The 14499-nt window shown below is 51.1% G+C and overlaps 1 protein-coding gene across 1 annotated transcript in view; it reads right to left on the bottom strand.

Annotated features, from left to right (window-relative positions):
* Nucleotides 1–14499, bottom strand: part of Fgf18 (fibroblast growth factor 18) — a 31091-nt gene that overhangs the window by 12170 nt on the left and 4422 nt on the right. The window contains exon 3 of the mRNA XM_021177853.2: nucleotides 5394–5574. Within this exon, the coding sequence (XP_021033512.1) occupies nucleotides 5394–5574 (181 nt within the window). The remainder of the gene's footprint in view (nucleotides 1–5393; nucleotides 5575–14499) is intronic.

The following is a 14499-nucleotide window of genomic DNA, read 5'->3' as shown; positions in this document are numbered from 1 at the left end:
AGCTGTCTCTCCAGCCCAACATTCCACCACTCCATCACTCTAAAACTGTTCATTTCTATTGTTTGGATCTTAAATGTTTCCTCAAGGCCCATGTGTGGGAGACTTAGTTATCTGCCTACAGCATCACAAGGTGCTCATCTCTCTGTCTGTCTCTCTGTCTGTCTCTGTCTCTCTGTCTGTCTCTGTTTCTCTGTCTCTGTCTCTGTCTCTCTCTCTCTTTCTGCTTCCCAGCCATTATGAGTTTACCCTCCTCTATCACACACCCAAGCCAGGACATTTTGCCTTGCCACAAACCCAGGAGCAAGGGGACTAGCCAATCATGGACCACGTCTTCAAACCTGAGTCAAAATAGATCTTACTTCTTTTTAATTTGATCGCCTCAGATACTTTGTTACAATAATAGCAAGCTAACACGATGTGTTGTCCTTTCTATTGTGCAGGTAATCTCCATGAAGACAGGACAGCTCTCCTGACTCCTGGAGTAAGTGATGGAATCTTGCTTTTCTGTAACCTCAGCCCAGACCTGGCTCATAGTAAATGGCCACTAATTAAATTATGATAAGTGCACAGAAACCTTGTGATGTAGGTAGTGACCAACATGATTCAAGAGCTAGACAAAGATTCAGGATGGTGACTGGACGTGTTGCAGAGCACATAGTTGGTGATGACAAGTTTAATCAGGCTCTGACTCAATGTCCGTCCTCACTCCATTCCTTCCTGCTATGACTCCTTACCCGGCTAGGTCTTGTCAGGACTTTAGACTACTACCCACCCATCCCCAGCCACAGTGACAGAGAGAAAACTCCTTGCTGTCTAACAAGGGAAGTCATGGGCCAGGAATAAATGACTCTGGGGCCTCCTCTTCTTCTGCCTTTCTGTCAGGCTTGGGATGTGCTGGACCATGGCACTATATCATTTAACCTTTGCAATCATCCTATAATGGTCAGCACTGATGTCATTGTCCCCATCTCACAGGTGTACAAACTGAGCTCCAACAGCATGCACATGGGGCTACAATCAAACTCAGGCAAGCTGGCCACAAAGTCTTGGTCTGAATCTGCCCACTTCACCCTTCCCTTTTCCCACTTGGGACCTTTTCCGGGGGTGAATGAACCCTGGCTGTGGTGGTAGGACTTGTCTCTCTGGCCTTGCTTTCCTAGGACAGAATTCAGCAAGTGGCTCAACCTTTTCCCAGTGCCACTTCCAGGCCCCCTTGAAAGGGGAGGAGCCCCAGGCCACCTTGAGGAGGACTCCTGGAGTCAACATGGAGAGATTAGGGAAACCCATGGGGGTTCCCAGGGCTTGGCTAAGGCCATAGACAGTAAAGGAAAGGAAAGAAGTTTTCTCCCAAAACCCTCCAAGAAGGCGGGGCAGAGGGTGGAGAGAAAGCTGTATGGGCAGAGTGAGGGAAGACATGGGCCTCATGGCAAGAAGGGACAAGTGGCCCTATGGATGGACTGACGTTGAAATGTAGGTCCCCAGCTGGCCTTACCAAATGCTTACTCAAGGCCTCTGCTTTTAGATTGTGAGTTTGAACGGTGGGAAATGGTAGGGGGAGATACAGAAAATAGAGTCAGAGGGACTTGGGAGCTTGCTTTCATCATAGGCAAATCAGAGAACAAAGCCAGGGTGGGTTAGAGCTCCTTGTACCAGGGAGATCCCCAGGATGGGTTCAGAGCACAAGTAGGTGTGTGTGTGTGTGTACACGCGCACACACACACACACACACACACACACACACACACACCAGGGAAAGGCTGGGCAAAGCACTGTGCAGAAGAGCCCGAGGGACCAGCTGACATATTCCCACACCAGGGAGCTGTTGGCTGCTCTCCAGACAACATCTTCCCATGAGGAAATGTCCTTATCACCAAAAACACCAAGAGGTCAAGTCACCTACCCAGTTCTCTCTCTCTTCCCTCTGAAGGTGGCCTAGGTGACATGTCCTTTCTGGAGCCATTAGCCTGTTGCTGTTATATACAGATGCTCAAGTGCTCAGAGTCCCCTTTCTCATAAGTCCCTGAGGATGTTTCTAGGCCACATAGACTTACCAGAAAGGAAGAGAGGAAGAGAAAAATCAATAGGATTGATCAGAGGCTTTATTGAATCCTGACAACAGCTCTAACACAGCCCTTTAACACAAGATTCACAAGACGTGGGTGGCCACCGTTCCCTGGGGACAGAGGCAAGGACAGAGGATAGGATGCTTAAGCTGAGGTGCAAAGACCCCATTCAGAGGGCTCCTAGGAAAGCCAGGTCTGTTCATTTTGGTATTCTCAAGGCCAAACAGATGGAAGGAAGGGAGAGGGGCCTTCCTGAGCACTGGGCCTGGAGCCCTTAAGTATGGAATAAGCCTTTTGCTCTAAGGTCCTGGGCTAACTACTTTGTCCCCAGTATTAGGTGGACCCTGGAGGTGTCCTTGCATTCAAGCCATCCTGATCACATCTCTGTGGCTGGCTCTGTGTCCTGGGTATGGGGCAGCACACATAACCCCAGAGGCTCAGCCTCTCCTGAGACTGAGCGGGGAAGTTCATAATGGTGTCAAACTGTAAGAGAAAGGCACAGCAGTAGAGGGGCAGAGACTGGAGCCCTGGTGAGAGGACAGTGAAGTGAGGAGCTGGGTCTCAGGACTGTGTAGGTGGAAAGCATCCTAGGCCTTTAGATGAAAGGCGCTTAGCCTGACCAAGACCGGCACCACGCCTGATGGAGCACAGTGTACAAGAAGAGGTGGTACAGCCTGAGATTGTGGAGGGATGGGAGCATCTAGTGAGCAGAACCATCCCAGGCCTCTGCCTGACCCAAGAGCCTGGGTTCTAAGTGACATGAGTCTCTGAGCAATAGAGTGGCATTTTGGACTAGTGGGCAGAAGATGGACCATGGGATTAGACTCAGAGACTCAGGACAGTAAGAGGGGCCTGTAGCCTCAACCACACTAGCCGACCCAAAGAATCTTACTCTTGGCTCAAACCATCTTCCAGAAAGTATGAGCATAAAGAAGCAACAAGATCAGAGGGTCTAAAGACCAGGGATCCTATACCCAGCAGAAGCCAGCTTTGAGCAACAGACCCAGCTCTGAGGATTCCAGGTGTCCACTTGGCATCTGTGGTACTTCGGGTTCAGCAGATGACACAAGGCTGTGTAGTCAAGTGGGAATCACAAGTCTCTGAGTGCCCTGGCCCAGCCCTGAGAAGACAGAGCAGGTTCCGAAGCCCCTGCATCCCACCACCCCTCCCCCAGCAAGGCAGTTCCCAGTGCAGAGAAACGGCCCATCCTCCTGCCCTACATAGTCACATAAATCACCCTCCCAATAATATTTGTATTGATCATCTAGATTGGAAGCCTCGGCGGGCTCCATTGTCTCACTTCCTCTCCCAGGGCTCACAGATGGGAGCTCCCAGCCTCATCTGCGTTTCTAATAGGACATTCAAATGGAACAGTGACAGCCCGCAAGGCCCCATGCTGCCCTGGGTATTGGGGGGTTGGAAGATCATATAAACATGTTCCTTGAGAGAGAGGATAAAGACCAAGAATTTGAGAAGACAGAAGAACAGCAAGCCAGGCTAGTTCATGAAACTCAAAGCAGGCTTCCTGGGTGCTGGTCAGAACCGCAGGAGCTCAGACAACAGTCAACCCCATGAATCCCTGAGGACATCTTGAAAAGAGCCAGAGTCTCTCAGAGACCCTCACACGTGTAAACAGCTCATCTAAACCTGGAACTGTACAGATGAGAAATGGGGACAGAGACGGTGGCAAAGTACTAGAAGACTGCAGAGAGGCTCAGTTGAAGCAGAGAAAGTCAGCAGCAGGCCAGTAGCAGCCTCTGAAATGAGGGTGAGCTTCTTTGGGACTCAGCTCCCTCCCCAGCCCCTGCCTCCCATCCCAGGGTGTGGACAGATGGCTCAACCAAAGTCTGACCCCCCTCTCTGTACTCTCCAGCCTGGAGGGGCCAGAGTCAGCTCTGGGGACACCCCAGGAGGGCACCTCCTCCCGCCTGGCCAGCCAGCTGCCCCTTCCCTGGCAGCACTGGGCAGAGGGTCCCAGGGAAAACTACCACCTGGGTCTGCCCTGCACAGCCCAGCATCTGGGGGTGTCCCCAACAAGAGTCAGAGGACCTGTGAGGAGGGACACTGTGGTCAGAGCAAGGAAGAGCAGGGACCATGGGGAGGGAGGAACAGAGATGGACCAAAACAAAGATGGAAAGGGGCATGAGACAGGAAGGGGAGAAAAGGAGAGGAACTATAAAGAATAGCTGTGCAGGAAGCCGAGGAGGAGGCAGCTGGCCTGGAGGTGCCGGGGCCTGGGACCCAGCCCATGCTACCCAGCCTGGCCCAGCCCCCAGTGTGGTGCAGCTGCCTCACTCAGGGCCCTACCATGAGGTCAGTCCTGCCCTGGGGCTGTGGGAAAATAAATGGTGTCCAAGATAAAAGGTCCAAGAAATTATTTGTCTTGTTGTCATGACCTGATGGCAACGGGCAGGGCTGACAGGGCACCATCCCAGCAAGACGAGGCTGCCAGGCTCACCACACATGCACGACCCTGCCCCCAGCCACTACCTCTGGAACCTGGGCCCAAAGTGGTAGGAGGCTGGGGACGGGTGCATCCCAGAGATGGGCAAGGACCAGAAGGCCTCCTGGTAGTGCGGAGCCTTTCCTGTCTAGCAATTTTAATTAAAATATCTGCGTGTTTAGGGTTTGCCCAGCATCTGTCTTGGCTGAATCCTCTCCAAAGATCTGACAAGGTGGAATCATGTCTGCTCTGTTCACTGCCCAGGGCTTTCAGGAGCTGAGGCTTGGGAAGAGAAAGAATCCCAGTGTCCCTTACATGAGCCTCTGCAGTAGAAGGTCCCTCAACCCTCCAGGAGGACTGAGCTGCTCCTGAATCAACAGAAGGGCACCAAGCCCATGGCCCAAGCTGTTATATACACCCACGTCTTGTGGGTGTACAAGTTCAAGATTAAACACACACGTACATTTTCATACACACACATGCACACTCCCATACACATTCATGAAGATGACCCCCAGAGCATCCAGAGAACATGACCAGAGCCTTCTACTCCTCTAAGTAGCTGAACATGGGCTGAGGGATGGAGTGGGGCTGGGGGAGGTTGGGGAAGGACTATGGTTGCAAGATGCAGCCACTCATTTTTGGGCATTCCCACCCAAGCCATCATGTAAGGGGACACTTCTTATTCACATCTTAATATCCCCAGTGAGCTTCTTAAGGAGTCACTACTGCCTCCCCATTTTATAGACTGATAAATTAAGCTCAGGAGGGCTGATGCTGGGTCCAAGAACATGCATCCAGTAAATACAGAGCTGGGGATTTGAATGAGAGCTCTCCAAGGCAGGGGAGAGTGTGGGCAAAGGGTATGGGTTGGATCTGACACATACCATACTTGTCCCCGTCCTCGCCACGGGCACTGATCCTACGGCCCAGGACTTGAATGTGCTTCCCACTGGTCCTGCTATAGAGCTGGTACAAGCGCAGCTGCTTCCGACTCACATCATCTCGAGCCCGCGTCTGGTTCTCCACGTGGATGCGGAAGTCCACATTCTCCTCGGCTGCCAACACCTATGCAAGGGGAGGGAAGACGGTAAGTCAGCCTTGTCTCTCCTCTGCACTACCTACGGGCAGGCACCATTTTACAGACAAGGCAACTGAGGCAGCTGGGAAACCATAAAGCTGAGACTCAAGCCTGGGTATAGAGCTCTCCTCACTTGCCCACATATGCTGTCTTCTGAGACCTCAACATGCAGGATGCTCTGCCTCAGTTTCCCTTTTGAGACAGAGGCCCCTATCCCAATGACATCTGGGACTGCAAGGAGTGCCTGAGCAACCAGGAAGGGACCCAACATCCACTGAGCTGTGGTCAGAGGGACACATAGCAGGGAAGGGACAGGATGAGCCATCTTAAGTTCTGCCACTGGGCTAGAGGGCAGCATGCCACCTCCCCAGGATCTCCATAGGGATCCCTCACGCGCATACCATGGGACTGGTCTATATCCCGAGCTCCAGTCTGTATCCCCCATGCTAACTCCGTGGACCTCTAGTCATTTAGTCCTCATCAGCGGGTAATCTAGGAAGCCTCTTAGGTTGTATCCACATTCACCATTCCTATCCCTCACCGAGAATACAGCTGCCCATCTGAACGGTATGCACCCATCTCCTGCTCAGCCTGCTCCATTTTTGCCCTGCTAATAACACATTCACCCACCAAACAAAGCCCTCCCATAGAATCCTCCCTGTCCACACTCCTCAGGACTTTCTCACACTCAAACAGAGGTTGGGGCTTCCAGACCCGACTGGTAGCCCCTGGTGCTTCCCTTCTCCTCCTCCTCTTCCTCTTTCTATTTCTCCTCCTCCTCCTCCTCTTTCTCTTTCTCCTTCTATTTCTCCTACTCCTCTTTCTCCTCCTCCTTCTCCTCCTGTTACTTCCATGCCAGCCATACCACCTTCCTTAAGGCTTTGGAACCTTCCTAATACTTAGTACACATCAACCCCAAGCCCTTTGCACGTGCTCTCACTTCTATTCTGATGCTCTTTCTCAGTTCTCTACACTCAGATTTTCCTCAAGTGTTACCTCAAACAGGCCTCCTTGGGTTGCCCTAACCCTGCCTCTCTCTATGCCTCCACCCTGCTTTGAGATTCTTTCTAGCATATGTGATTCAAGATACCATCTACCTAACTCAGTTTTTGTCTGTCTGATCTGAATACACTGGTGGCACCATGAAAGCCAGAGCGTGCAGGGCCAGCAGCACATGACAGACAAAGTTTTGTCAGGCCATTAAGCACTGAGTTATGTTCACCTGTGCCTGCTAGTTAACTGGTTTATAACATCCATCCCACGTTATAAACAGGAACAGGTCCTGAACCATGGGTAGGGTTCTGGGTTTGTTCTGTGGACTCACCAAGCCTGACACACAATGCTAGCACACAAGACCCCATCTCAGAAGAGTTGCCCACCTGACCTTCACTAGAGCTCTCTTGACCCTGGCTGCCCAAGTATCCCTCTCAGCCTTGACTGTGGGTCTCTCTGTGCCTGTTTCTTCACCATGAACTTGAAGACAGCATCCACCTCAGGGGTTGCTACAAAGACTAAATCCAAAAGGCAACATGGAGATACTTTCCACATCTGAGCAAACACCAGACTCCAAGGGAAGCTCAGCTAAGCAGAAATGCAGCTTCACAGACTTCCATTCTGCAGCTACCTCACCACTGTGTGCCTCCTTCCACTTCCTCACGATGGCCAGCCCACAGTACTGGGGACTACCTTTCCTCCCATCCTGGCACCTAGGGAGAAAAGGGCCCAGCATCCTGGAGGCCCACACCCGGAGGGCATTTTTCTGGAAGACTCCACACTTGGGGCCACTGACCCTTCTAGAACGATTCCTGGAGCTGGTTTAGTCCTGTTCCCTCCCCCAGAAAGTAGGCAAAGTATTCCTGTCTTCCAACACCCCTCCTCTCACAGGAGACCCTATTGACTAGAGGTCAAGCCAATCTCCTCACCCCCAGTCCCCAGAGGGCATTCCCTGCCCCTCAAGCTGGCCTCTAGTAATGATTTTCTCCCTTGCCCACTGGACAGAAGCAGTAGAGTGACCCAGGGTCAGAAAGGTCTATTGGGTGGCCCTGCACCAGGATATGGGGGTACAATCCATCTTGCCTAGCTTTCACCACTTAAGCCATCCTCTAACCAGGTCAATCCCTAGGGTCTCTGCCAGAGATGGGGCCCCTCTTCTAGAAAGGATGGAATGGATACCTTGGACTGCCTATTGAAACCTCTGGTGGGCTCAGGGCACTAGCCCTTTCTACCTGCCATTAGAAGCCTGCTTGAGAGACCCTCTCCTGACATTACCTCACAGGGTAGGATCAGGAACATGCTATTGTCCCCAGAGTTCTGATAATCAGGCTCACCCCTGGGCATCAGCTTGTCCACAGGAAAAACCAGTGGTGCTTACCAGCAGTGACTGACCAGGAATAAGGAATTATCCAGCAACCATTCCGTCCCTTCCCATCCAAACAGCTTAAGTGCCCCATAGACAGAAACAAGAAATGCCATGCTATGGGGGTTACACGTTGCTTCCCTCTAGGCACCCTGCTAAGAAGACCCTAGACGTGGCCCTGTTCTAGCCCCATCAGCTTCCAGAGCTATGGAATATCAGGGAGCCAGAGAGAGCTCATTTCCTAAGTTGAACATTGAGACCATCCCAACCCTAAGAACCATAGGGTTGGGTATGGGTACATTGAATTCCAAGCTCTGCTACCAGAGCCCTGTAGTGCAAGCTTGTCTGGGAGAGTCACTGTCCCTGCTTTCTATCTGAGTGAATGACAGCTGTCTGGGCTAGGGTGCCTAAGAGCAGTCTGTCCGCCTGACATCCGTCCAAGTGCACAATGATCAGAGGCGTGGAAAAGCTTCAAGATGAACAAAAGCCACAACACACTGTAGAGAGCAAGAAGACCTGATGCATAGACAGTGTGGCCCCTCCTCCCTCAATGCCACACTCACAGGTGATCCCCGGTCAAAGAGGAGCCTCCATAGTCGACGACTGATCGTATCCATGCAGCTTAAGACTCTAAGTTCTCCCAGTCCCGCTCTTTCCCTCGCCCTAAAGATTGGGCTCCAGTGGAAATATTTGCTCCCCAATCAAGGAGCTGTGCATGAGCAACAAGGGCACTATAGGCTTGGATCTCATTCTGATCCTTTGGGTCTCCCAAAGCCTCTACCTAGGAACGTCAACAGGGTGCTCACTCAGCAGAGAGAGCCCACAGGCAGAGCTCTGCCTGCATCCTGTCTTCATCTAGAGTGTTCTCAGTTCAGGGGAGGGGGTCCCTGCCTATTCAGAAACTTGCCAGGCCCCAACTCTCCAAGCACACTATCCAGAGTCTTCCAGAATCCAGCTCCTGCCTGTACTCCAAGTCTACTGCCCTTCATCTTATTGATAATCTGACCAGTAATGAAAAGCATTTCTGTCAGCTTCCAGAGGCCAATCAAGGCATCCCACAGGAATCCCTGCCACCCACCACCCAGTTGTGCTTCCTTCGAGGCTTCCCCTGGCTCTGAGGAGCATGCTTGAGAACATCCCCTTTCTCCTCATGCCACATTAGCATCTCCCTCAGGTCTCCATCCAGGGTGCAGCTCACCCATACGAACCTCTGACAAGAGGATCATAAGTAGCACTGTTCAACCTACAGGTTACCTGGTTCCACCCACAACAGCTGACTTACTTGATCTCTTTACCCTCAGTTTTCTTGTCTGCAAAATGGGAATTGTTTATAGCATTTACCTTGGGAAAAATTACATTGGTGACCACAGCCATTACATTCTTTCTTTTTAAGTCTTGCTTTATAAATATAGCTATGGGGCTTTTAATCTTTGTGTATGTACATGTGTGCATATTTGGGGGAGGGAAGGTATATGCTAAGGTGCATGTGTGGAAGTCAGAGGACAACCTTGGGTGTCAGTTCTTGCCTCTTACCTCTTGAGGCAGGGTCTCTCTTTCTGTTATTGTTCTCTGCTATATACACCAGGCTATCTGGCCCATGAGCTCCTGATACCCTCCTAGTCCACCTCCTGTGCTGTCATAGGAGTGCAACTTTATGTGCCTTGTGGAGATTTGAACTCAGGTCCTCACACTTGCATAGAGAACACTTTATTCACTGATCTGTCTCTCCAGCTCAACAGCCACGTTTTCTAAATACCCACCAGAGGTGACTTATATAATCACCAGGGTGATGTCAGAAGCAGGAACAATTATCATCCCCATGTTCAAGTTGAGGAAAGTGGAGCTTGGGGGAGGTCACATCATTTGTCCTAAGTCTCAGAGTTAGAGAGGAGAGGACTCAAGACTGAAACTCAACTACCCCTGCATCTAGAGTTCAAGCTCCCTGCCTACTCCCTGCCATCTACAACCATTTTTCCTTACTCTCACCACCTCCTTCCCACCACTGTCCCTGAATCCTTGGTTTCAGCTATACCTGGACAACGAGGGACCCAAAATATTAAATTGGAAATTCTAGATTCAAGCCTGTTTCTAGTTCAGAGCTGTCATGAGTAAGCAGTATGGTGAAATTCCGTGGCATTCTTTGACCAATGTATCATGCTGCATCTGCTACCCACCCGTGTTAGTATCTAGGCTATAAGATCTACTGTCTCGGTGCTTGTGCCTGGGGTAGCCATCCCTGGAAGATCTAAACATGTACCATGCAAGGAAAAGGACAGAGCTGCACTTGGGATGGGAGCTGGATCAGAACCCACGGATGCGCTGATGAAGGGGAGGAATGCCATCCATGAAGAGGTTAGAGCCTTGTGCAAAAGAGAAAATGGAGTCCCATTGATCTGCCTCACCTACCCCCAGACTCTTGAAGCCTCACGATATCCATGCCCATCTCCAGGTTCCCTGCCTGGGAGTGAAGGCTCTCCCTGGTCCCAAGGAGGAAACCTCACAGGCTTCAAGCAGTAGCAGGAGACAGGGCTTTTAGAGCTCTCCCAAATTCTAGGTTCAAACTCAAGACTTCAGGCCATCTAAGAGTGAACCCCAGTAAAGTCAGCCTCCTCCACTTCAGAAGGCAGTGCTCCAAATGCCTCCTCAAGGGTAGCCTGGACCCGAGTCAGCTGCCAGTTATGTCAAGAGTAGAACTCACATTGGCACTGAATTGCCAGACATACACTAAACACTGACCAGGGGCCATCAGTTTCTTTCTTCCTCACCCAGCCTGAGCAAATATAAACTATACCATCCCCGTGTTCCCAGTGACACAGGGAGGTGAAGAGAGGACAAGGGACTTGCTGGGGTGCACAGAGCCAAGGTCTGAACATATTCAGCTCTGAAGCATTTGTTTCCTCCAATTGCCCTGCTTCGTACGAAGGGGATCAAGGTACGCCCCCCCCCCCACAGTCCCTTCCCTGCCCCATCCTCTTCACAGTTCAGGCTTATTGGCCTCTCCTCTCATGCTCCCCACACCCACTGCAGCCTGGATAGAAAGTGAGGCCACAGAGGGCCTTTCCCCACCCCCAGCCTGTCCATTAAGCTCCCAGGGCTATCAATGTATTGATTGGCAGCGCCAAGCCATCAGCATGGGTGGGGTACTGCTGAATGGGGGCTGGGCCCAAGGTCCAGCCTCCCTCTCCCCATACATCAGCCATCTCCATACAGATTGTCAATATGGAGCAGTTACTCAATCCTGGACATAGCCTGGATAGGGACAGAGCCTGTGTGGACCGAGGTCTTTCTCCCTTCTCCTCCTCCCTGCCAGCATCTCAACACCACTCTATCTCCCTGAGGACCAGGTAGCCATCAAGCCCAGATGACAAACAAGCTTTTTTCCTGGTGTTTGGTGCCCATGAGGACCTCTTCCATCAGCCCATTATTGGGTGTGATACTCCAGCAAACACAACAGGTTCACATTGAACAGGCAAGGCTGTTCCAGGTAGCTTGTTCCAAGTGCCTCCAAAACCTCACAAACACGTGCACAAGCCGCACACGTCACCTGCAGGTTCACGGCATGCTCTTCATCTGCCGACTGTTCTGACCCAGGTCCAATCTCAGGCTCCTTCATCATAGAAGTCATTGTCCTTCAAGCTCTGCTCTCCAGCATCATCTCTCAGTTCCCATTCCTTGTGGACTGAGATACAGGTATGAACCCTTAGGAGCCCTGTACCTGGCATTGGGGCAGTGGGCACAGGAAGTCAAGTCCACTTCCAGACCCCCCAAGCCCTTTGCTTACTGAACTGAAGAAGGTCTAGCCAGTACCCAAGAACCTGCAGCAGGGATATGCCCTCCCCTCCATTTCTAGGAATAAGTGCAAGCTGGCTGGTGGACAAGCAGGCCTCAAGGTACCACAGCTGAGAGCTGGGGCTCTCATTCATCTTAACATCGGCAAAGAGCCTGGTTCTATGCCAAGGGTTTCCCCAGGGACCATAGTCCCCCTCCAAGCAACCCCAGGGGCAAACCTGTATCCTGGTGCTCCATTAAATGATGAGGACAGAGCGGCCAATCCATCCTCTTTATCATACAGCCAGTGAGTGCCCCCAGACAGGTTGTGATCAGTGGGCTGGGAGCTGACCCCAGACTCTTTCCTATCCCCGTGAATTCCAGCAAAGAATGCAGTTGGTCAAAGACAGTAGACTAGTGCCAAGAGATTCCAAGCCAAGTGAGAGGCAGGGGAAGGAAGCAAGCCAAAGTGCTGGGGAGCTCCTCGGATAGTACACTACGGGTAAGCCGAAACCTTGATGAGCAAACCCCGTTGGGAAGCAGACATACAGGAGGTATGCCATAAATGATCGACTAGTAAAGAACAGTGCCATATTTGAGTGTCTACTGAATATGTGGCCCAAGCTATGACCTTCATTATTCCTAATAGTGAGCCTGGGGAATGCCTAAGGAGTCTGTGGTAGTCGTTTTGACCTTTGAAATAGGATCTCCCTATATACCCCAAGCTGACTCACCATCCTGCCTCAGTCTCCCCAATGTCCAATTACAAGTGAGTGTCTCCATGCAAAGCCTTAGGACTTGTATAATCAATCCCTGTTTATAAGTGAGGAGGAATCAGTGACTCCAAGAGGTTCAGAGTCTTGCCCAAAGCCATGCTACCTGAATGGGGAATAAGATATGTGGGCCTAAGTTCAAGCCTGCACTACCAACAGGCCAGGCATACAACAGGCTGGAGTACCCACGGTCACTCATCCAAGGAACACGCCTTTTCCTCAATTTCTCTAGCACGTGACAACATGGCATACTGACCAGGCAATTATAATCACTCAATTATCTGCCGGGTGTTGGCCTCTCTCTCTATAATAAGTCTTAGTTAGTTCTCACTAACCCTGAGGAGGGGCTTCGCATTATCCCACTTTACAGATATAAGGGAAACAGAGGAGCAGGTGGGTGAGGGCCTTGAGTCATGGGCTGAAGAGCTACAGAACTGAAACCCAAGCCTCTCTGTGCCTGGGGTTCTATGGGAGCTTTTGGTGGCCCACTCCTACCCAACAGGATAACTGGATAAACCCAGTAGAGCAGTGGTTCTCAGTCTTCTGAATGCTATGACCCTACAGTTCCTTATGCTGCAGTGACCCCCATCCATAAAATTATTTTGTTGCTGCTTCCTAACTGTAGTTTTGCTGTTATGAATTATAAGGTAAATATTTTTAGAGATAGAGGTTTGTCAAAGGGGTAGTGACCCATAGGTTAAGACCACTGAAGTAGAGCAAAGGCCCAGGGTTAACTGAGCCAATATAGAGGCTCATCATGCACCCCTGAGGTCTTCATTTGGTGGCCCTCAGCTCACCAGTGCAGTGTCTCTGCCCATCATCAACATGGCAACATTTTAAATGTCACTTGGATGTCAGTGTAAGAACTACTAGCCAGCCAGACCCCAGCCTGAGGAGCCACATACCCTCTGATGTTCCAGAACAAATTCACACTCAGGCCCATGATGTAACAGCGGACCAAAGCTCATCCTGAAGCCAGTTGCCCTGGCCTGTGGGGACAGATGTTAGCATGCCTTTTACCCAATAGTCTGCCACGGGCTCCCAACAACCTTAAAGTCACAGGTTCATTAGAACAGCGCACACACACACACACACACAAACACACACACACACCAATGAAGCTTGCTATATCCAACAGGCAACAGAGGCAGCTGAGACCCCTCCTAGAACCAGAGACATGGCAGTCAAGCCCAGAACTGTCATCTACTCCCTCCCCTTAGAAGACAGCGACTATTTCATTGAGGTTTTTGTCTATGAAGAGAGAGTGGCATTTTTTACCATTTCACACTTACAGAAGCTAAGCCCTAGGGAGGTTAGGTAACTTGTCCCAAGGTCACTCAGCAAACAGAAGGCAGATCTACAGTTTGAACCAGGCTGTGTGAATCTCAAACCTTTAAAATGCCTTTTAACCTGGGCCCTGGAGTCAGGCAGCCGGAGTCGAATCCCTAACTTCACCTCCCTTGTACAGTGTGACCAACAGCAGGTTACTGTGTACAGCTGAGGTTCCTGTTCCTCACCTACAGCATTCTCTAATCCCAAATTGGTTGTGAGCTCTACCTAGATTGTGTACGACAGACACGCAGGGAAGAGGGCAGGCTTGAGCTGCTGTCAGCAGCCTGGGGGCCAGCACCCTGTAACACCCCATACATGACAGAGTTCTAATGGGGATAGATGACTCCTCCCTGTTCCACTTCAGCCTCCCTTTGGGGGCCTACAGAATCACAGAGCTGTCCCAGCACAGGGAGGAGGCTATACCTATGACTCCGACAGACTGCCCCCAGCCCACTAACACTGGCTGTGCCAACCACAAGAAATTTAAAGAATCCACCTTCTTATCTCAAAGCAAGTGGGTGACCTTCCCTGGCTGCAGGAATGCTGGCTGGGTGCCCCACCCCTCCTCTCTCTCTGCCCTGGGAAGGAGGCTTGAAGAAAGCATTAAGTGTCCTATGACACTCAGCACCCCCCCCCCACACACACACACATATGCCTGCACACACACATGCACGCACACACAG

The sequence above is a fragment of the Mus caroli genome, unplaced genomic scaffold (assembly GCF_978045245.1).
Source record: "Mus caroli unplaced genomic scaffold, Mus_caroli_1 scaffold_13, whole genome shotgun sequence".
Taxonomy (NCBI): Eukaryota; Metazoa; Chordata; class Mammalia; order Rodentia; family Muridae; genus Mus; species Mus caroli.
The sequence above is the reverse complement of the archived record's forward strand: the minus strand, read 5'-3'. Positions and strand labels throughout refer to the sequence as shown.